Raw genomic sequence first — 23,211 nt, 5'->3', positions numbered from 1 at the left:
GTTGGCTTATTTTTCTCCTAATTGTGGATCGTATCTTCCTGTTTCTTTGCATGCCTGGTCCATTTTTTTAATTAGAATTCTGACAATATCAATTTTATCTTGTTGGGTCCTGGATAGCTTTGAGTCTCTATAAATATTCCTAAACTCTGGGGTGCAGTTCCATTACTTGCACGCAGTTTCAGAGTTTGCTTTTATGATTTGTTAGGTGGGGCCATAGTGATGCTTAGTGAAGGGCTAATTTTTTCCCCACTACTAAGGACAAGTATTTAGTACCTTCTGAGTACTCCAACCTATGCCTACTGAAGTTTTCTAGTCTGACTGGTGAGAACAGGCACTGTAAGAGCTCAGAGTTCCATTCCCTCTAATCCTTTTGGGTGGTTCTTTCCCCAGCCTTGAGTAGTTTTCTTACATGCCTGTGTTGATCAGTCCTCCACTGAGTACTCAAGGGGACACTCTGCAGTCCCCAGAGTTCTCTCTGTCTCCTCTCAGGTACTTTGCCCTGCAAACTCTTGCCACCTTTTCCCTCCCTGGACTCCCAGCATCTTCTCCTCAATTCAAGGACTCTGCTGGCTGTTTGGGGTTTTCCTTCCCTGTACCATCATCTGGAATCTTTCTCAAGGCAGTTAGATAAAGGTAATCATAGGCTCACTCTATTTGCTTTCCATCTCTCAGGGACCACTGTCCTTCATTGCCTGGTGTCCACTGTCTTAAAAGCCATTGTTTCACATATTTTGTTTTTAATTGTTTCTGATGGGAGGGTAAGTCTGCTTCTTATTACTCAATCTTGATTGGAAGTCTACCTGAATCATGTTACATCAGGGGAAAGGGAAGAAGGTTGGAGGCATCACTTAACCAAATTTTTGATGCTGTCAAGATATATAATAATCATAAGACAGATAATTTTTTAAAAATATATAACAGATTGAGGAAAGAGGACAGGGGAGATGTCTCTTTTTTTCCTCTTGCGGCAACTTTGAAGCATTCTTTGCTTTTTTTTCCTAACAGAATGGGAAATAAAAGGATTTTTATATTGTTGCTAAATTGAATTCAACCCAAGCTAAATGTATTGTATAAGAGGATAACAAGCAGAATATTCCCCTCTAGCAGTTTGAAGGGATATCACATGTGCTCTGAACAACTGAAAGTACAATTTTACTGCATTGTGTGGTGTACTTTGAAAGTAAGGTTCTCCCTCCTAGGTGAGCATCACTGCTAATATTTCTGCAAATATCTGTTACTGTCGCCCTTTCTGCACTTAGCTGGTAAATAGTCAGCCTAATTAATAGTCAGCTGGGATTCACTCTGGAGGGGGAATAAGAATAAACTCAGCAGGAAAGTTGTAGGCTTGCCTACTACGGACAGTTCTTCAGTTCTTTTAATTCTTCAGATACTGCACTGAAAGAGATTGATGGATCCATTAGTGATAAATCCTGTCAGGAGAGAAGCATGTTCCCTGCTGCAGTGCTTCTGGAGCACATCACTGTCCGGGCATAATCTTGGGGTCCCCGTCAGAGTCCCCACTGCCTGTTTGTAAAGTAAAAATACATTTGGAAAAAAAAAGGAGGATTTTTGTCATGAAATACAGTATGATCCTCTGCTGAGTGCTGGAGAAACTCTGCTAAGGGAAGAAGAAACAGTGGGATTCATGCAGGCGACGTGGACTTAGGATCACTGGGTGTAACCATATCGTGGGCCCATAGGTTGATAAATGAGCCCCTTTCTGACCCTCACACACCTTATACAATGAGTATAATAATACACAACCTCCCCAAGAACAAGAAGGAGATGGTACTACTTCTCTTGGGGTTCCACCCAGTCCTATGAGCAATGATGCTGACATAAGTTGCCTCACTGACCTGGACCCTATATTCTCCTAACTCCCGGGCAGCCACGCTGGCCTCCACCCTCTCCCTTGCATGGTCTAAGCATGCTCTGGCGCAGGGCATTCTTGCTTGATGTCCTCTCTGCTTAGAAAACGCTGTCTCCCTCCATCCACAAAGGTCATTTCCTCTCTACCTCTCCTGACCCCTCATCTAAAATTATAGCTCCCCCCCCCACCTCCCAGTTACTTTCTATCCTTTTCTGAGCTTTATTTTCCTGCACAGCACTTTTCACCACCTCCCAGGATATCCGGCTACTCTTTTGTGTATTCCATTGCCACTCTAGACTCTAAGCTCTTTGAAGGCAGGGACTTTGTTTTGGCCTCTCCTGTACCCTCAGCACCTGGAACAGTGCCTGGTGCACAGTAGGAGCTCACTAAATATTTGTTGAGTGAATAAATAAGCAAACATGTAGAACAAATGGCAGGCTACAAAAGTATGTGTGGATGACAAGAAGATTGGCTTGGTTAGGTGGAAGTAACAAATGATGCTTGGCCATAAATTAAAATTCAATACATCAGACAATGGGAGATTTCATGGGAGCCTATAGGTATGGTGTCAGCTGGGGTGTCTGAGGGGCAATCTAGGAAGGTGATGAAGGATTCATGAGAAAAATGAGGCAGGTTGGGTCTGAAACACTTCCCCAAGAATTAGTAAGAAGAGCCTCTGGAAGGACAGGGGCGGCCGTCATCCCGTAGCTGGCTGATGTACACTCCATGGAGAGTGGAACAGCACAGGCTTTTTCTGACCCACACAGTTACTTTACTAGCACCTGAAAGTGTGGTGGCAGGTACCTCACCATGTGCAAAAAGTGACCATCTGCCACTCAAGAGCATTCACAAAACTGAGCTGGAGCTTAGCATTAGCCCTCGAGCTGGCATTCTGAACACGGACCTTTTTTTTTAAGAATGAATGACATTTTTTCATTCTAGGTCCACAGTCTCTGCGTGACCCTTCTACTCTTAATAGTTGTCCCTACAAGAATTCCACCTGCCGACACCTGGTTGAAAGGTAGGGCTAAAGCAGATGTTATCACACACCAACTCTGAGCTCAGCAGAGCACCTGACACTTAGTAGGTGCCCAATCCATGTTTGGGGAATTAAATGGAAGGGAGCTATTTCTGCAAACAATGACACTGGTGCCACCTGGTATGGGGATGAAGCCCATTCAGGCACAGGGAATTGAAAAACTGAGTTCCTCTTTCCCACTAGAGGCTGGTCCAGAGCATACTCTAGACTCACACACACTTCTCTGTTTGGGAAAGTTGTCCTTACCTTTCCCCTTCATAAAAAATCTTTCTCTCTCTCTGTTTCCTTATTGTCTCTCTCTCTGTCTCCCTCCCCCATCCCTAACTCTCAAAAAGAGTACTTGTACCTGAATTTCAGTCTTCACAGAGAGAGAGAAATCAGTAACAGCCTCCCTGTGATGAATCTCCTGGAGAGGCTCAACAGACTTTTGAGGGGAAAAGAGCTGTAATTTCCCTCCAAGTAATTCGGACTATCAGGCCCTCACCACAGCTTGTTCAGAAAGAGAGCACGGAGCAGGCAGCTCGCTGGGGCTGCTATAATTGTAGAGCCTGATCAAAGACAAGACAGAGGGAAGGAGAGCGAAGCAGGGAATCATGGGGCTTGTGTGAACCCCACCCGCTCAGAAGGGGGCTTCTCCAGAAGAAAGGAAATTGGCAGCATCCACTGTGAAAAGGGCAATGCTTGCTTTCGGTTGGTGGTAAATGACAAGTGATATTTGCACTCTTTTTTAAAAATTATTATTTTCCTAGAGCTTTGGGGCCTGATGCATGAGGGCTAGAGGGCAGATGAACTGTCCCTGTGGGTCTAAAAATGAGATGTAAGCAAGCTTGTGGTTAAAAAAAAAAACCTAAAAAACTTATCTTGTTCAAAAGCCAGATTATCCAACAAAACTTGTTTTCTTCACTTGCAGTGATGTTAGTTTGATAAAGCTGTGGACTTTCAGTCAGAGTTTAGAATTTTACAACTTTACAATAAAAAAAAATAGGTCAACCCTAAATGTCAAAATATAGTCTAAATCGTCTTAGCTGCCCTGAATTTTGTAATTACTGTGGGTGAGTGAAGCATTTTCCATGCCTATATATATATTTAGTTAGTTATATATTAAATATATATATTAGGACGATTAAATATATAACCCAATAACCCTAGGAGGTAGGTATTATTGCTATCTCCTATTTTAAAGATGAGTACACTGAGATTTAGGAAGGTGAAATAATTTCCAAGGTCAAAGGTTGATCTTCTCTGAAGCCCAGATTCTTCTCCCCTCTGCTCTTTGCAATGTGGCAAGCATGCCTATGCATATGAATAACTCCAAATGCTTCTTTAAAATGCAGATTCTGGGGCACCCATCTCAGAGGTTCTGATCCAATGCGTTTGTTCGTATTGCTGGGAATCTGCATTTATGACAACATGCAGAGGTTATTCTGAAACAGATGCTACAGTACCTCACTTTGAGAATAGGTGCTCCAGGGGCTATTAAATATTCAGCATCCTCCTAGTCAAGTCCTTTTATTACAAGAGTGAGGCGCTGACCCCCAGAGGTTAAACAACTTCCTGGAGGCCAGTCCACTACCGAGCCAGCTGGCCCAGCATTCTTTCCACCACATTCCAGTGGAGAAAAAATTCAAGTCTCTTAGAGAGCTTTGTTCTCCCCCTAGTCTTTCAGTTCTGCAAGCAGCCAAACTCCCCTAGAGTATCAAACAATATGTTCAAGGCCAGAGCGGAAAAATCACACCACTCATTCTAAAAGGCTCAGTGCTGCGTGCCCACGTACTGCCAAAATTAGAAGCGGTGAAAATCACTTAAATATTACTTTTCTTTAATTGTGAGAATATCAGTGTGTGAAAATTGCCATGTGTAACCTTAAGAGTTGTTACAGCTTTCTAAAAAGCGAGTTTGCCTTTCACAGCCATTCAGCGAGGACTGGTCCCCCTCTTACACACCCCCATTAAGCCCTCAGCACAGTCTTAGACACACATAAGACCTAAAGGTGGCTCAGAACTGGTTCTTAAGGGTAGATGTAAATGGGAGGCTTATAATTCTATGAGATTCTCATGGCTACACTTCCTGTGAAGCTGCCATTCACTGAGGTATTCCTCTGAGATTGGCATTTTCTCTCTGTATTTACCCAGTTTGTGTTGAATGAGCCAACATCCAGATTGGTGGCTTAACGCCAAGGTTTGGTAAACAATTGTTCCCCTGTTTGTGGGCTTATTCATTTATTTCTGGGTGTTCCCTGCCAGGATCTGTCCTATCAAGTCCCTTAGAGGGAGGCCTAAAATACGCTTGCACTCTGCATTTTAGGCAACTCCATTAATTCATCGCTGGTGTCACGGCAAGCTTTCGCACAGGGGTTGCAAAAATCTTGATTATGCAAATGTGTTGTTGTGTATTTCTTAACAATACGCTGGTGCAACTTGCCTTGACTCATAGTAGTTTTATCACACAACCGCTCAGATCCATGAGGTTTCTAAGTGTGCTTGGTTCTGTTACTGCGGCAACCTGTGCCAGTGGATTCCTCAGCTATAAACTTCACATCTGAGCGACACAATGTGTGCGTGAAGGGGAGGACTGTTTTCCAGAAATACAATGTTTGGGTTGAAGCGTCTGACAAAGGGACGTGAAGAACCAGAACAATATGGGGTTTTTAAATTAGGTCTTTAAATTCAAGATGACACTTGAAATACCACCCTCTTTCTTACAATCTGGTGCTCTTTTTTCTTTTTCCAGAAACGACAAGCGTCCCTGCGCTAAGTCTCAGGATGCAAAACAGCTGAGCGGCACAGGGAAGTTTTGTTCGCTACTCCATAGCCATCCTGTTGAACAGGGCACTCGATCGAAGCAGGGGAGGGTTTTAGCAGTTGAATGAAGCCACTTAACAAAATGTTTCATGGGCCTGGGAGTTGTTAGTTAATGAGATAAACTCCCCTCGTATGGCAGCTCTTTCCTGGGAGTTTTTGGCTCTTCTGGAAGCAGTACAAACTCTTTCAGGCCGTTGAGGTTCCGCAGAATTATTTCATGCCCTTGTGGGAATTACTTTATCATTTTAAATCAGAGATCAGCAAACATTTTCCATAAAAGGCCAGATAATAAATCTCTTCAGCTACGTAAGCCATATGGTCTCTGTCACAACTATTCAACCCTGCCATTGTAGCAAAAATTAGAGATAATATGTAAACGAATGGGAGTGTCTCTGTTCCAATAAAACTTTATTTACAGACAATGGAACTAGGATGCCATGTAATTTTCAGGAATTACTAATTAATGTTCTTTTTTTCCTATATTTTTTCAACCATTTAAAATCTATTCTTAGCTCATGTGTCAGATAAAGACAGGCAGTGGGCCATAGTTTTCCCATCCTTGCTTTAAGCCAATTGACTGATAAAATAGAAATACCAACATAGTCATCAGCTTCCCTCATTTACCTAATCCTTAGCAAGCCCTCAAAAATGTCAGCTATTTCTGAAATATTAGTCAGTTGGGACATGTTTGGGAATGAAGGTCAGCACGTAATTTTTCTATGCATAGGAAGAACGCTGGTAAACTCAGTGGATTTGGTGGTGGGATCAGAATTGATTTCTCTGACGTCCCACTTCCTAGAAAAGCTTAGGGTCTGAACTAAAATTGTAGAGCTTTCAATGTGAACTCTGAAACCCCTTGGCGGCGTGGTACCAACCGCTGCCCCCGCCAACCCCCGCCGCCCTGATATACTAACCTTCCCAGTGCTGCAGGGAGACACGTCTGCTCTCTGGTTTGCCCGTCATCCCTGGAAGGGTAACTTTCAGAACAGACAGAAGAGGAAAAGCTACCTCCAGAGCTTGGGTGATGGCAAGTAAGGATTTTCTTTTCTTCTTCACTCTGATCCACTAACTTGCAAAGATCCTCTCTCTACCAGGGAAGAGGATGAGAAGCTCGTGTGGCACTCAGGCTCCTAGTTGTAATTTTATGTGATAAAGGTGCTTCCTAGACAGAGGATACCTTGATAAAATGAGGCCAGGGTTTCTTTTCCTCTATGCTTGATTGTCTAATAAACTTCATTTTATTCTTCCCTGTCATTTTCCTCCTCTATTCTTTCTCCTTCCTCCCATTTTTCCTTTCTCCTTTCTGCCTTTTGAAGTCATGATTTGATATTCTGATGAGTTCTGCACCCTTCCCACTCCAAGTGTGACCCTGTGCAAAAAGCGACAGAAGCACTGGGAGCTTTTCAGAAATGTGGGATTTGGGGCCGCACCCTAAACCTACTGAATCATAATCTGCATTTTAACAAGATCTCCAGGGTGTGCACTGTAAAGTGTGAGAGGCCCAAGTCCTTACAATACCCTCATCGCTCCAGAGGAAAAAAAAGCTCAAGACAAACCTCAGGCTTAAATAGATTCCGGAGGGAAGTAAAAACTTGACCTTCCAGAGATTATTCATATCTGAGGAGAAAAATGGAGAGTAGTAGTCAAACTTTAAAGGGAGCAAGTGACAGCCCTGCTTGGGTGAGCCTCGAAGGATTTTTCCCTCTAGCAGTCATCCAGGTGGAAACAGGTTATCCAAGACCAGAATAGGATAGTTAAGGACACAGAGCCTGGAGCCGTAGAATAGCGCCCCAGCTCCAGTGAAGGGAGATGTGGAAATGATACCAGCACACATTCTGTGGCTTAGGCTGCGGGTAACAGAGGCTGCTTCACTGCAGAGAGAGGTCAGAGGACGGTGTAGAGGGCAGAGGCATGCCTTGGCATTCTGGAATAAACAGTCAGTGGTGTGCTCTCTGGGGGAGGGGGAGGGGGAGGGGGAGGAGGGCTGGGGAGAAAGCCTTTGATTTGGAGCATTTACCAGTTTTCATGGTGTACATAGTCCTACCTTGGCTGATTTTAAACTATCAACGTGATATCACTGAAGGTGGAGTTGGGAAGAGACACACAGTAGCACACCATACAGATACAAGAGACGTCAATAAACTCAGAAACGTAGTAAGTTGTAATAATTAGAAACTGATTAAAATAATTTCCTCTTCTTCAATTAGAAACTGAGTTGTACTTATTACCTTTGTTTTTAATATAACTAATTTAACTGTGAGTTTATATAATTTAATTTTTAGTAATGGCTGTGTTGAACAACTAGGTCCAGATATTCCCGAGAATTGTCTCTCATGAGACAGTACAAGCAGGCTCCAGCACATACCTTTAAAAAGGGCATTTTTCTACCTAGAGGGGTGGGATAGGGAGGGTGGGAGGGAGACGCAAGAGGGAGGAGATATGGGGATCTATGTATATGTATAGCTGATTCACTTTTTTATAAAGCAGAAACTAACATACCATTGTAAAGCAATTATACTCCAATAAAGATGTTAAAAAAAACCGGGCATTTTCCACAACTTTGGACTGTAAATGATAGGATGCCTCAGAAGATAGCTGCACAATACATTTGGGTATCATTCATTGACACTGATGTCCTAGCAAGCCTCTATTCACAGATGGCCTTCAAAGGAAAAAAAAAAAAGATCTGTAGTATTTCACTCTTACAGTTCATCCTACAAACTTCCGTTAAACTTTCTCAAGAACGTTTTATAGGTGTCCTCTGTATTGAGTTCTAGTTGAGAATTTTTCAGTTTCCAATTGGAACATTTCATGTGACTTATTACACCCATGAGTTAACACAGAGAAGTTCCCAAAACACCATTTTAGCCTGGCTTCAACTCTTCATTCACAAATTTTTAATGCCTGTCGCTCAACAATCATAATGCCTTGGCTTGAGTTTCATCTCATCTTTCCTCTTCTTCAATTTTAGCCAAAGGAAAATTGACAGGCAGCACCCTCACAGCAGTAAGGAGAGTGAAATGAGCTTAAATGGTATAAAGCAAATAATCAGCTTCCTATAACACAGCTGACCATTAATTTCCTTAGCAGGATCCAAACTTGTACGACATTTCCAAGAATCCTTTCTCGTATTTGCCTGGTGTTACGGATACACGGGACAGAGTGAGGTCACCTGGTGCCTCATTCCAGCTCCCTCATTAACTGCCCCCCACCCCCCCACCCCCCCACCCCCGTCTACGTCACTCAACCTCACTGAGCCTAAGTTTGCAGCCTGTAAAATAAGGGGCTGGTAGATAACGTCTAGATCCCTTTCAACTCTTTTAAAAATAATTTATTCTGGAAAACAAAAATTAATTGGAAATAGGATAAAAAGAAAAAAAATCCAGGAAGGAACAACTTATTGCTCATTTGGGCAGTCCACCTGGTCTGCCTTTCTTTGATGGATGCCACCATTTTAATTCTCTGAGAGAAATATGCACACCCATCCACCCTCTTTCCTTACAAGGTAACAGCTCATAAAATGCACCTTCCATAAAAATGATTTGCATGACCCATTTCGCGGCTGCTGAGCTGTTTATGATCCTAAAAGTCTGGTTTTCTTCACTGAGTGGGCTTCTGTTTGCGTGCCCGTCCCCTCCAGGGTCTCCCTGCGCCACTGCAGTCTGCTGCCAGCCGGGCCGCCTCCACCGTCCACCTGTCCTCAAGCGCTGCTTCCGCCGGCGGGACTCCTACGGTCGCCTTCCTCGCAACCTCCTTCTACACAGTCCCCACGGGGTCTGTAGCCCCAAAGCCAACAGCTTGAGCGCCCGGCTGAGGCAGCAGGGGTGGGGACGTGCCCCACGATGCCTTGGAAAGGAAAAAAAAAGAGGTCCCCGCAGGATGCTGGCGCCTAGGGTACTTTTAAAACCAGCGTGGCCAGGCAGCAGTCTCCCCTCACTAGGCTCGGGAGAGGGCAACCCAGGTGTCCTTTAAACGCCTCCGATCTTGCAGGTCCCGGTTACAAAAGTCCCATTGCCGCCCAGGTCCTAGGTCCGCGTGATGGGGTTTACTGTGGCGACGGTTCCGGGCCACGGCCCTGGTGTCGAGCGCCTCCTGCCGAGCCTTTAAGTGCGCGAGGCGGGAGAGGCTGGAGTCACTGAGGGCGGCGGGGGGAGGCGCAGCGCGCAGGGCCGAAACGCACGTGCGCAAAGGGCGCGGCGAGGAGCGCTCGAGGGCGCGCAGGGGGCGGCCCGGCCCGAGGAGCGGCGCGCGGCGCGCACCGTGGGCTGCGGACCTTCCTAGGCCGCTGCAGAACAGAGACGTGTGTCCGCGCCTCAGAAGGGCTGGAAAGAGGGATTCAAGGTAAAAACAAAGAGACAAACGGGAACAAAGTGTTTTACCCGGCAGGCCTGGCGATTCCCACGCTTGGAGGCGGCTTGGACGACGGGCAGTGGGTGGGCGGGGAGGAAGCGGCTTTCTTCTGAGGCCGCTTAACTGCTGTCTTAACCAGGTCTCGTGCTGCTACAGGACTAGCTTTTGTGTTTCAAGAGGCCGCGAAGGTGGTCGCACCCCAGGGCAGAGGTAGGAATAACGGGATGAGCGGGGCGTTCGGCACAGAGCTGGTTTGGTGGTGATTCGCAGGGGAAACTGAGAGTTCCTGGGAGCCGCCATATAGGCTTCCGGAAAGTGGGCCCCTTGGGAGTTCCTTAGCGCTGGAAGAGATCTTAGCAGCCGTCTGGCTGAGCCCTCGTGCTGCTCACAAGAGGATCTAGAAGCCCAGAGAGGTGGACAACTTGCCCGAGGCTCCACAGCTCGTTTGGGGGCAGAGCTGGAGATAGAACCAGTTGTCAAGAGTCTCGTCCTAGGACTCTGCCCACTCTCCCTCAAGGTTTCATCTCCCGTAATTCTTCTGGAGAAAAGAATAGGCGCTTTTTTCTAGGGTAGTGTTTGGAGGGATGGGCTGAGGGAGGCGGAAATGCGGTCCATGATTCTTTACATCCTCACCACCGGGGCGAGATTCCACAAACAGAACTAGGAACCCACAAAGGTTCCTTCCGGAGCGGTTACCCAAAGACAGTGTTACCATATAATTTATCATTAAAAGCAGAATACTCTTAAGAATGGAAGGGAGCCCTATTAATAACTTTGCCCAGACAGTCTGATATAAGCCCATGCTGCCTGCCGCAAACCAAGACTTAAGGTCACCCCTCCTGAAGCGCATTTTTGGAACTACAGTTTAAAGAGCACACACTTTCTCTCAGCAGGTGATGGGCAAGACATTCTTCAGTATCAGTTACAGCACCTACTGTGTGTGCGTCCATCAAAAACAAACCAGAGGCAGCTAAAGGCTGGGACTCAGGCTTAGTCCCTGGTGCCCTGGGGGATGCCTGTCCCCAGATGCCCACCCATCTCAACATTGTTTTCTGCTTTCCATCCCAACCGCCACTGTCTGCCTTTAGGGCCCCATTACCTATTATTGGGTCTTTCTGCCTCTCCCATCACCACCCTAACCAGGCTATCTTGCTAAGAAAAAAATTCCCTGCAGTGTGCAAAAGTTTACATTTGGTCCTACTGGTCTGTCTAATGTCATCCTCTGCTCCCCAGACGCTCTCATTCGTGGACCCTCAGGTCTGCCAAGCCAAGAACCTGCAGTGCTCAGTTCCTCCAGGCTTCCTCACCCTCTGTGCCTTTCCCCATGCCATTCCCTCTTCCTGGAATGCCTCCCTGGGCCCCATTGCCCGTCTGCCTCGTGAAATCCTACTTCTCCTGTCTGCGCTGAGCCCGAGCACCACTGCCCAAATACTCTGGTGCTCCCTTATCACGTGGTAACTGTTTGTTTAAAGCTGCTTCTCCCTAATAGATTTATGGGCTTCTTCGGAGCAATTTGGTCATCTTTGTTATTATTCATCACTGCTGTGGAGTGACATTAAGAATGCTGTTTTTCCCTCTCCTTTTCCAGAAAATAATGTGATTTTAAAGTACTAATCCATTTTGCTTTTCCTTGTTTGTGCAAAAATCTTTTAAAATTTATTTTACTGGCACGATTACATATAAGACTTCAGTAGAAGAAAATTTTCACTATTTGAGTTTGTTTTCTGGCCATTTGTCCCATTTCATGGTTATTACTGAAAATAATTTTGTTGTATAGAGAAGGAGTGCTGAAAAGCAATCCTCTCCAAGTGTCAAATGCACTAGGTCCCTTTGGGCCAAGCATCTCAAGGCCTGGGAGGGGTTTGGGTTTCTTCCTGAATTTCCTTGCTTGGATTTTGGTACAAGGCTCCTCATTAGTCTTCCTGGGTGCTTCCTTCATGACCAGCCTCCACCTGCCCTGCAGCTCCAATCTTCCACATGACCTCCAGAGGGATCGTTCTAAAATAAAATCTGATTATGTCAGTTATCTGCTGAAATAAAGTCAGTGACCCACTAGGTAGACACACCAACCAATGGTCAAGAATGTGACTACCTAGGTTTGATTTCTGGATTCACCACTTGTTAGTTGTGTGACTTTGGTTAAGTCATTTGACCTCTCTGTGCCCTGGCTTCCTTATCTGTAAAATGAGGGTAATAATAGTTATTTTATAGAGTTGTGAGGATGAAATGAATTGAGTTCACATTAAGTGCTCATACCAAAGCTTGGCACAGAATAAGCACTTGATATTAATTATTACAATCACTATTATTACCATTATTTATGTGAGATAAAATCCTAAGTTCTTAGTGTGCCTTACTAGTGACTCTCGAGCTGACGCCTGTCAAATTCTCCAGTTTCATCTCTCCTTTCCCTCCGATTCTGGTCAGACCTCACCACGTGTTCCGCAACCCCATTCTGTTCCTACCTCTGTGCCTTTGCACCTGTTCTCTTTCCTTCAGACCTTTCCTTCTTTGTCTTCCTGGACCACAGGCAAATATGCCCCCAGGTTTCAATATGACTCAAGACCACTCTTTGCAGTCCCCCTGCCCCTGCCCCGGTGCTGGTGGAGTGGACCTTACACCTTCTCCTATCATATTTCAGAATTTTTCATTGTACTTATTTGTTTCCAATGCTTGCCTCCCATCCTAAGCTATTACTGAGGAAAAGAACTGCTTTTTTTTTTTTTTTTTGCGGTACGCGGGCCTCTCACTGTTGTGGCCTCTCCCGTTGCGGAGCACAGGCTGCGGACGCGCAGGCTCAGCGGCCATGGCTCACGGGCCCAGCCGCTCCGCGGCACATGGGATCTTCCCGGACCGGGGCACGAACCTGTGTCCCCTGCATCGGCAGGCGGACTCTCAACCACTGTGCCACCAGGGAAGCCCAAGAACTGCTCTTTGTCTTTGTGTCTCCAGTGCTCGCTACAGTGCTTGGTGCAGAGCAGCCATTAACGAATGTTTCTTGGGTGACTGCATGTCCCTCCCAGCTCCTGCAATTCCTTAGCATCTTCCTGTTTCCTAGTAGCATAACTAGACTAATGACACTCAGCAAGGAGGAAATTTAATATTAAAATAACCTGAAAATAGACTCAGAGTTGACTCACGTCTGTACCTCTCTTTCCCTACCCCAAGCATTTGACTTTGGAAATCTGATCTGGGAAAAGTATGATTATTAATTAAACACTCTCAGGCTGTCAGAACAGTACTTTTTGCTACCTTCATAAATGCGTAAGGCTGAGAGTTTACTAGTTCGGCAGTGTCTTTTAAATGAGATGAACATGTTTGCTTGCATGAAATATTTATGTTTCTTAGCGGCACGACTTCAAAATATTCTGAATCAAACTTCTTGAGATCTGCCTGCAGAGTTTCTGTTCACTCTCCCTTAAAGTGGAAAGAGGACATGGTAATAAAATAATGCATAAGAAGGAAAGCATGGGAAACTTTTTTATTTAGAGAAATGCTCTTCTTCTATGTGATTAACTCAAAGTTTCTTGCTTAATATAAAAGGGGAGAGACTAGATTGGAATAGATGATCTCTAAGTATCCTTCACAGTTTTCCCCTAAACTTTGACAAGAAAATTCTTGTTTGTCGTCAGTAAAAGGAGCTAACTTTTAAAGTGCAATTAAAAATATATATTTATATATACATTGTAAAGCAATCATACTCCAATAAAGATGTTAAAATATGAATATATATATTTCTGTTTGGTTTTTGGAGGGTTGCTATTTATTATTACATTTATTTGAAGTACACTAGAAAAAAATAAAAATTTCATGAGAAAATTCTTCCTATATGTCTACAGACAAATATATTTATAAAATGCATCTGCCAATAATTTGATTTCAGAAGGTTTCAGCTCCAGGGAGCCTTGACAAATGACTCCCTCCCTCCAAGCTGTTTGGCAAATTTGTTTCCCCAAAGCTTTAGAACACAACATATAATACTGCCAGACCAACCAACCAACAAACAAACAAAACACCTTTCTGTAGTTAAAAGTAATACCTTTTTCGGAATGGTGTTAATTCCCATGCATAGCTGTTACCTTGGAATGCACAGTTTTTCAATTCTGTCTAAAATTTATCAATTTTTATTAAGACAAGGAAGCATAAAATGAAATTGATACAAAATGTGGAAACATTGAATCTGTACTTCTGCTACAACTTCATCTCAAGGAAAAAATAAAACCTTCGACCCACCTCCCCACCCCCTTCCCCCAGTACCATTGCAGACAGACTTCTTATTGGTGTGAAAATATAAGTGCACGCATAGGTAGACCAGGAAAACTGTCTATGCCCTATCCCTGTGAGGCATAGATCTAATTAGTTTGTAAATATCTCTCATCTTTGGACTATGTCTATTCTCAAGTCTAGATTATGAAATTGGGTGTTAAAATTTCCAGAATGTGTTGCACATAGATAAGATGTTTGAAAGACTTCTTAGTTTGCAAAAGAGAAAAACCTTAAATTTCTGCTCTGGAAACTGAAGGCTGTTGCATGTTCTTTTATGCTGGAAGCTTGTGTTTCATTGGCTACAATTTAAGTTTTGGTCACTGACAGAGCTTGAAGGCAGACCATACCTAAATAAGCATAAATGGAAAAGTTCCTTGCTCAGGCCTGGATGAATTGCTTTGTGGGAACAATTGGGAGGTTGTTCAGGGTTGTAGCATTTAAATCTATTCTGACTTGTATTTGACAGATGATCTTTGTGAAAAGCCACGTGTTAGACTGAAAACATTCAAGTTTGCTCTCAGTTCCAATATGGGCATTTTGTTTATTGTTGTTGTTAAATCAGTTCCCTGTTTCAGGATCTCCACTGGGAAATCTTAAATGGCAAAATTAGTCCCTGTGTGTAACTCAGTGCTGTACTAGGTTCAAAAAACGATGGATCTGGGAAACGAAGTGAACTCGTCAAAATAACTGTCTTACTCTCACTGTAGATATTGGTTTTTAATAGTTCATTTGGAAAGAGGGACAGTATAATCTTTACCTTCAGTGTGAACTGTGAGCCCCTAAAAGGTAAATATCAGACATGGCCTCCTTTTCCTTTGTCATATAAAATATGTGTGTGTGTGTGTGTGTGTGTTTCATATTATATATATTTCGTATAACAAAGGAGAAGGAGGCCCTGTCTGATATGATTGTTATTATATAATAACATAGCATGTAATATGTAAAGACTCTTTTCCTCGGTCAGCTTACCATTCAGGGGCTACATGGGCAGTAACTGAGTCTGTGAAGAAAGAGATGGAGAGAGAAAGAGAAAAGCATGTAGATCCTCTCCCACTTTCTCCTTGTGCTGAGTCATAGTACAGATCTGTTGAGTTTTTATTTGCTTACTTGTTTGTTCAGTTGGTTGGTTTTTCATACTTTCCCGTGTAGTTCTGAGCCACAGAACTAATTAACCATCAACACAATGAACTGATGTTGGTTTAGCTGGAGTGATCACGTTCTGTAAACAGGGTGATAAGCAATGCGAGTCTCCCTACGAACATGTGAGAATCGCTAATTGAATTCTGAGAACCCGAGGGTGACAGGGGCCCACCACCTAGCTATGGTGATTTCTCCTTAGCCTCTGAGGGAGCTTTGGAATGCTTCCGGAAGGTGGTCAGATGTGCTTAGATTTTTAAATTGGTATGATTTTTATTGTGAAAGTCCCAAGAGTTTCATGCCAGTGTCCTGGCCTTTTATTGTTTTCCTAAAGGGAGTGTTTTCTGTTTAGTTCCTAGAGTCATAATTTAGAGCCAGAAGGGACCTCTCTCCTTTAAACTGAAGCTCTGAGAGGTCCGTTATCCACCTTTCTGATATTTCAGGGCCCACCTCTTTCCCCCATTTTCACTACCACGGTCCTAGTTCATGCGTCATCCAATCTCACCTGAACAACTGTAGGCATCGTAACTGGTCGCTCTGTGCTGTCCCATCCTTCCTTCTACTCCTGCCATTTGCACTAACCCCAAAGTGATTTTTCTAAAAATCATACCTGATGCTTTTACACATCCATGTGTAAAAATCCTACAAAAGATTCCTGTTGCCTTCAAAATAAAATGACACGTCTTTACCTGTCGCAGAAGACTTTCCCACCTCAGCACCGACCACTTTCTACCTCAGTCTATTTCTGCTAAACTGGAGTAATTCAAGTTCCTCGGCACACCACGTTGTTTCACACCCTGTCTTTGTGTGTACTTTTTCCTGTGTCTAGAATGACCTTTTCTCCTTCCCCACTGGAAGCTCATTCATCAAGACCCGATCCAGGCATTTTCTCGTTGGTACCATTCGTGACCCCCAACAAGACACACACGTGTATCCGTGTGACAGGGCTGTGCTGAAAAGAGTGGGAGTTGGAGGGTGGAGTCTTGAGGCCCTTTGAAGTTTCAGAGGAGAAGATCACCCCTTGGGCCAAAATAGTAAAATTAGTAGACATTTTAAAAATGGCCAGAAGGGTGTGGACGCAGCTTTGTTACCTGAGGTGGGTGGCGGTGTAAGTTAAGGGAGTCGGGGACCATCGCTTTTCGGGACCCGCAGTCACTTCGCCTGGTGGCCTTTAGCGTAGGAGTCGCATCGATAGCAGCCATGAGCAGTGGGGTGTACGGGGGAGATGAAGTTGGAGCCCTTGTTTGTTTTTTTTTTTTGCAGTACGCGGCCCTGTCACCGTTGTGGCCTCTCCCGTTGCGGAGCACAGGCTCCGGACGCGCAGGCTCAGCGGCCATGGCTCACGGGCCCAGCCGCTCCGCGGCACGTAGGATCTTCCTGGACTGGGGCACGAACCCGCGTCCCCTGCATCGGCAGGCGGACTCTCAACCACTGCGCCATCAGGGAAGCCCGGAACCCTTGTGTTTGACATTGGATCCTATACTGTGAAAGCTGGTTATGCTGGTGAGGACTCTCCCAAGATGGATTTCCCTATGGCTATTGGTATGGTGTAGAAAGAGGTGATGGAAGTACATTGATGGAAATAGATGGTGATAAAGGCAAACAAGGCGGTCCCGCCTATTACATAGATACAAATGCCCTGCGTGTTCCGAGGGAGAATACAGAGGCCATATTCCACCACTGAAAACTGGGATGGTTGAAGATTGGGGTAGTTTCCAGGCTATTTTGGCTCATACCTCCAAAATGAGTCAAATCAGAAGCCAGCCTGCATCCTGTTCTCATGTCAGAAGCACCGTGGAATACCAGAGCAAAGAGAGAGAAACTGACAGAGTTAATGTTTGAACACTACAACATCCCTGCGTTCTTCCTTTGCAAAACCGCTATTTTGACAGCATTTGCTAATGGTCATTCTACTGGGCTTATCTTAGACAGTGGAGCCACTCATACCACTGCAGTTCCAGTTCACGATGGCCATGTCCTTCAGCAAAGCATTGTAAAATCCCCTGTTGCTGGAGACTGTATTACTATGCAGTGCAGAGAACTCTTCCAAGAAATGAATATAGAACTGATTGCTCCATATATTGATTGCATCAAAAGAAGCTGTTTGTGAAGGATCTCCAGCAAACTGGAACAGAAGAGAGAAGTGGCCACAGGTTACAAGGTCTTGGCATAATTACATGTGTAACTGTGTTATCCAGGATTTTCAAGGCTCAGTACTTCAAGTATCAGATTCAACTTACGATGAAAAAGTAGCCGCACAGATGCCAACTGTTCATTATGAATTCCCCAATGACTACAACTGTGATTTTGGAGCAGAACGGTTAAAGATTCCTGAAGGATTATTTGACTCTTCCAGTGTAAAGGGGTTATCAGGAAATACAATGCTGGGCGTCAGTCATGTTGTCGCTGCAAGTGTTGGAATGTGCGATATTGATATCAGACCAGGTCTCTGTGCCAGCGTTATAGTGGCGGGAGGAAACACGCTAATACAGAGCTTTACTGACAGGTTGAATAGAGAACTCTCTCAGAAAACACCCCCAAGTATGCGGTTGAAACTGATTGCAAATAATACAACAGTGGAACAGAGGTTTAGTTCATGGATCGGTGGCTCCATTCTAGCTTCTTTGGGCACATTTCAGCAGATGTGGATTTCCAAACAAGAATATGAAGAAGGAGGGAAGCAGCGTGTAGAAAGGAAATGCCCTTGAGAAGAGTTCCCAAACCTCTACCTTCTATGTCACCTTACGTTTCATAGCTTTAGTAGACTCAGGAAAAGAACAACCATCTTTTGTAGAATGTTTATACATTTTTGCATATGTCAGTTTCCACTTAAATTTTTTTTTTTTTTTTTCTGTACGTGGGCCTCTTACTGTTGTGGCCCTCTCCCATTGCAGAGCACAGGCTCCGGACGCGCAGGCTTAGCGGCCATGGCTCATGGGCTCAGCCTCTCCGAGGCATGTGGGATCTTCCCGGACCAGGGCACGAACCCATGTCCCCTGCATCGGCAGGCGGACTCTCAACCACTGCACCACCAGGGAAGCCCTCCACTTAAATTTTTTAAGGCTTTAACTGGCTCTATAGATTAAAATAAGTTTGTGCTTTCCTTGAAATGCACTTATTCTTATTACAAGCATTTTATAATTTTGTATAAATGTCTATTTTCTTGAAATATTTTGCTTTCAGTAAAATGCTTTCCAACTCCGTTTAGTATATTACCACTGGGTTGATAGAATTGCTTTTTATTGACTAGTAAAACTTACTGCCTGTATTTTTTACCTTAAGCTTTTAAAATTAAATAAAAATTACTAGCCAAAAAAAAAATAGCTAGAAGACAGTAGTCTGTAGAAGATGCTTATGTTCTTGCCTCTTCTAGGGATACTATAGAGGATTCCTCTGGTAAGTGTGTCTTAGATGGAGAAGAAGTTGGCTGATAACATCTACTAGAGGCCTTGACTTCCATTGAATGAGGAGTGGGAGAGAAAAGTTTTTCTGAACATATTAATTTACTTCCTTTCAAAATAAATGACAGTTCTTTAAATCAAATTAATTTAGCTTCATGAAAGACTCCTTATATTTTCCTTCTTTTACTGTGGAATTATGAAAAATTTGACATGCACCAGCATTTTGGAGTTGGTGGTTTACTAAATCACCTATCAGCCCCTTTTATGCCATGTTTCAGCCTATCTACAAGCAGTGAAACTGTGGTATGAAGAAATAGACATCCTTAAAAGGAGAAGGTGGGATTGTAAGTCAGTGCAGGATTTATAGAAGGCCCTCTGGAAACACATATTAATATAAAGTATGTATATCCTCTGACTCAGCAGGTCCACATCTAGGAATTTATTCTCATGGAAGGATTGGGTGAGTTCACACTGATGTATATGCAGAGATATTATACCAGTTCTGTTTATTATATTGAGAGGTTAGAAACCTAGATGTCCTTCAGTAGGTGGTTTAGTTACATAATGGACTGCAATGCAATTGTCAAATAAACAACTACTCTCACCATTAAATAGAATGAGATAGACCTATATGTATTGACATAGGGAAATGTCTCTGATATATAATAGTTACTAGAAAACAAAGGTTACAGAAATACAATATATCACTTAATATATAATCTGATTTCTTTTGTTTTTTAAACAGCTTTATTGAAATGTAAACCACATATATGGATACAATTCATCCATTAAAATGCACAATTGACAACCATCACCACAAGCTAATTTTGGGACACTTTTGTCCCCCTAAAACGAACCACTATCCATTGGCAGCCAACAGGCATTTCCTGAGAAACCACTAAATCCGCCTTCTGTTTCTATTAATCTGCCTCTTCTGAACATGTCATGTAAGTGGAATGATCTTTGTTACTGGCTTCTTTCACTTAGTATAATGTTGTCAGGTGTCACCTGTATTGTAGCATGTATCTACTGATACACGTAAGTCTATAAAAAGCTTCATTGCTTTTTATTGCCAAATAATATTCCTTGGTATGGATAGGCCACATTTAATTTATCTAGTCATCAGTTGCTGGACATTTGGGTTGTTTCCACTTTTTAGATATTTGAATAATAACTATGAAGATTTGTGCAAGATTTGTGTGCAAGATTTTGTATGAACAGACGTTTTCATTTTGCTTGGGCATATACTTAGGGGTGGAATTTCTGGGTCATCTGGTAACTCTATGTTAAGAGGAAATTTTTGAGGAACTCTCAAATCATTTCCCCAAGTGGCTGCACCATTTTACATTCCCACGGCAATGTGCAAGGGTTCCAATTTTTCCACATCCTTGACAACACTTCTTATGATGTGTCTTTTTCATGATAGTCATCTTAGTGTGTGTGAAGTGATATCTCCTTATGGTTTTGATTTACATCTCCCTAATGACCAATGATATTGAACATCTTTTCATATGCTTACTGGCCAATTCCAATTTATTTTTAAAGATTATAGTTATATAATCAAACATATTTGGGAAGTTATATACTAAGATGTCAATAATGCTTCTGTCTAGGGACTGGTCCTTCTTATTTTCTACTGTGTTTCTATATCAGTCAGGGTTTTACCAAAGAATCAGAACCAGTAGGATGGATGAACAGATAGATAAATAGATGTGTTATAAGGAATTGGCTTATGCAATTATAAGGGCTGGCAAAGCAAGTCCAAAACCCATACAACAGAATAGGTGGTCCAGAAAGCTAGGCTGGAGCTGAAGCTGCGTCTACAGAATTCCTTCTCCCTCAGAGAAACCTCGGTTCCACTCTTAAGGCCTTCAACTGATTGGATGAGGCCCACCCAGATTATTTGAGGATCATTTCCTTTGCTTAAAGTCAACTAATTTTAGATGTTAACCACATCTACCAAATACCATAACAGCAAAGCCTAGATTAGTGTCTGATTGAAACAAAAACAATAATGGTAGTTTCATTTTTAAAAAGGCTTTTACGAAATTGAGTTATTTGTAGTGAGGTGGATGGACCTAGAGTCTGTCATACAGAGTGAAGTAAGTCAGAAAGAGAAAAGTGCCGTATGCTGACACATATATATGGAATCTAGGGGGAAAAAATGGTTCTGAAGAACCTATGGGCAGGACAGGAATAAAGACACAGATGTAGAGAATGGACTTGAGGACGTGGGGAGGGGGAAGGGTAAGCTGGGACCAAGTGAGAGAGTGGCATGGACATATATACACTACCAGATGTAAAATAGATAGCTAGTGGGAAGCAGCTGCATAGCACAGGGAGATCAGCTCGGTGTTTTGTGACCACCTAGAGGGGTGGGATAAGGAGAGTGGGAGGGAGACGCAAGAGGGAGGGGATATGGGGATATATGTATAGCTGATTCACTTTGTTATACAGCAGAAACTGACACACCATTGTAAAGTGGTTATACTCCAATAAAGATGTTAAAAAATAAATAAATAAAAAGGCTTTATACATAGCAGTGTCTTTACTTTTCACATTTGATGATTAAACTTGTTCATCTTGGTGCCCTCCAGAATACTCAGCATGATAGCTTGTACCTGGTAGATTCCTATTAGTCACTGTGTTAGATTCCTACTGCCACTATAACAAATTAATGTAAGTTTAGTGGCTTCAAACAACACAATTTTATTCCCTCACAGTTCTGGAGGTCAGAAGTCCAAAATTGGTTCCACTGGGCGAAAGTCAAGATGTTTGCAGGGCTGGTTCCTTTCAAAGGCTCTGAGGAGAGAATCTTTTTCCTCGATTTTTCCAGCTTCTAGAGCTGCATTCCTGCGTTCCTCGGCTGGTGGCCCTTCCTGCATCTTCATTGCTGGTACTGCAGCACCTCCAACTGTGTCCGTGCTTCTGACATCGCATCACCATCTCCTTCTCTGTGATCAAATCTTCCTCTGCCTCCCTCTTCTAAGGACACCTGTGATTACATTCAGAGCCCACCTAGATAACCTGGGATACTCCTGCTATCACAAGGTCCTTAATTGAATCACACCTGCAAAGAAAGTCCCTTTTGCCACATAAGGTCACATTGACAGGGTGCTGGGTACTACTCAGCTATTCACAAAGCAGACTGTGTGGCATTTTCATCTTTTAAGAAATCTTGACTCTTACAGAGCCGTTTCCTTTTCACAGGCTGATGTCTGTGTGGCTTATTCCGGGGAGAATTTCAGACCCCAGATTGAAACTATGCTCCCCAAGGATAATGTGGGCAGCCCTGGAAGCCTGGACAAGCAGGCCCAGTGGGGAAGCTTACCTGGAACCATTCCAGAAAGTTCCCCATTTCCTAGTGAAAGAAACAGAAGAATAAATTCAGGTAACAGCCCCTGTTCATGTTGATCTATATAAAATACTGTTTCTCTGAATATGTTTTATAACGTGTGTTTGGTGACTTATCACAGCTTTGTGAACCAGACAGTGCTTCAAATGTCAAGGTCGCATCTCCAAGACATAGCCTTAGGCCTTCATTAGGTAAGTAATACTAACCGTTAATCTTCTTGTTGATGACATAATTAAAACTATCTTTTTTTAAACTAAGAGCCTTTATTGGTGGTTGGGATAAGGCCTTGGGAATACGAGTTGCACAGGCTTTAGTTAAATTCCTCAAAACTTGCACTATGTTAACCTCTTTCCAAGGCAAAGTTCTACATTTGAAAAATTAAGTAAAATCTGCATCAAACTTTTTCTCTTGTCTCTCCACATTCAGAGTTATAAGCAAATGTACAATAAAAATATCTTTCAAAAACATAAAAGATGTGATGTTGACCTGGTGTGTTCTTTAGAAACTATTTGTGGTTTTTCCTGTGGTATGTTTTCACTTTACTTGAGTTACCCTTCTGTTGTTAAGAGCTCTTGTTTCTGTTTCATCAGCCTTTGAAACAAATTGAACTTAACAGACTTCAAGGAAGACTTATTTGGGGTAGGGGGAGGCTTTCCTTCCTCATTGCTGTAGTTTCTTCCCTAGGGACCAGTTAGAGTTGGAAAATAGATTGGATAGTAAGTGAGATTCTTTTTCCTGGACTTTTGTGGCAGCTCGGGTTATGACAAATTTCCTTTTTTAATACGCTTTTTATTTATTTCTTAAATTGAAGTATAGTTGATTTACAATATTATGTTCGTTTTTAGGAGTACAGCATAGGGATTCAGTATTTTTACAGCTTATACTCCATTATAAGTAATTACAAGGTAATGGCTGTAATTCCCTGGGCTATAAAATGTCCTTGTTGTTTATCTATTTTATACATAGTAGTTTGTATCTCTTCATCACCTACC

General features: G+C 43.1%; 1 protein-coding gene and 1 pseudogene across 1 annotated transcript in view; both read left to right on the top strand.

Moving 5' to 3' along the window:
* Window positions 1-6,734: 6,734 nt before the first annotated feature.
* STMND1 (stathmin domain containing 1) overlaps window positions 6,735-23,211 on the top strand; it is a 35,199-nt gene continuing 18,722 nt past the window's right edge. The window contains 4 exon segments of the mRNA XM_030881169.2: window positions 6,735-6,741; window positions 9,351-9,542; window positions 9,819-10,051; window positions 22,075-22,255. Coding sequence (XP_030737029.1) covers window positions 6,735-6,741; window positions 9,351-9,542; window positions 9,819-10,051; window positions 22,075-22,255 — 613 coding nt within the window.
* On the top strand, window positions 16,664-18,171 carry LOC115866029 (actin-like protein 6A; annotated as a pseudogene).

Source organism: Globicephala melas, chromosome 11 (assembly GCF_963455315.2).
Source record: "Globicephala melas chromosome 11, mGloMel1.2, whole genome shotgun sequence".
Classification (NCBI taxonomy): domain Eukaryota; kingdom Metazoa; phylum Chordata; class Mammalia; order Artiodactyla; family Delphinidae; genus Globicephala; species Globicephala melas.
The sequence above is the reverse complement of the archived record's forward strand: the minus strand, read 5'-3'. Positions and strand labels throughout refer to the sequence as shown.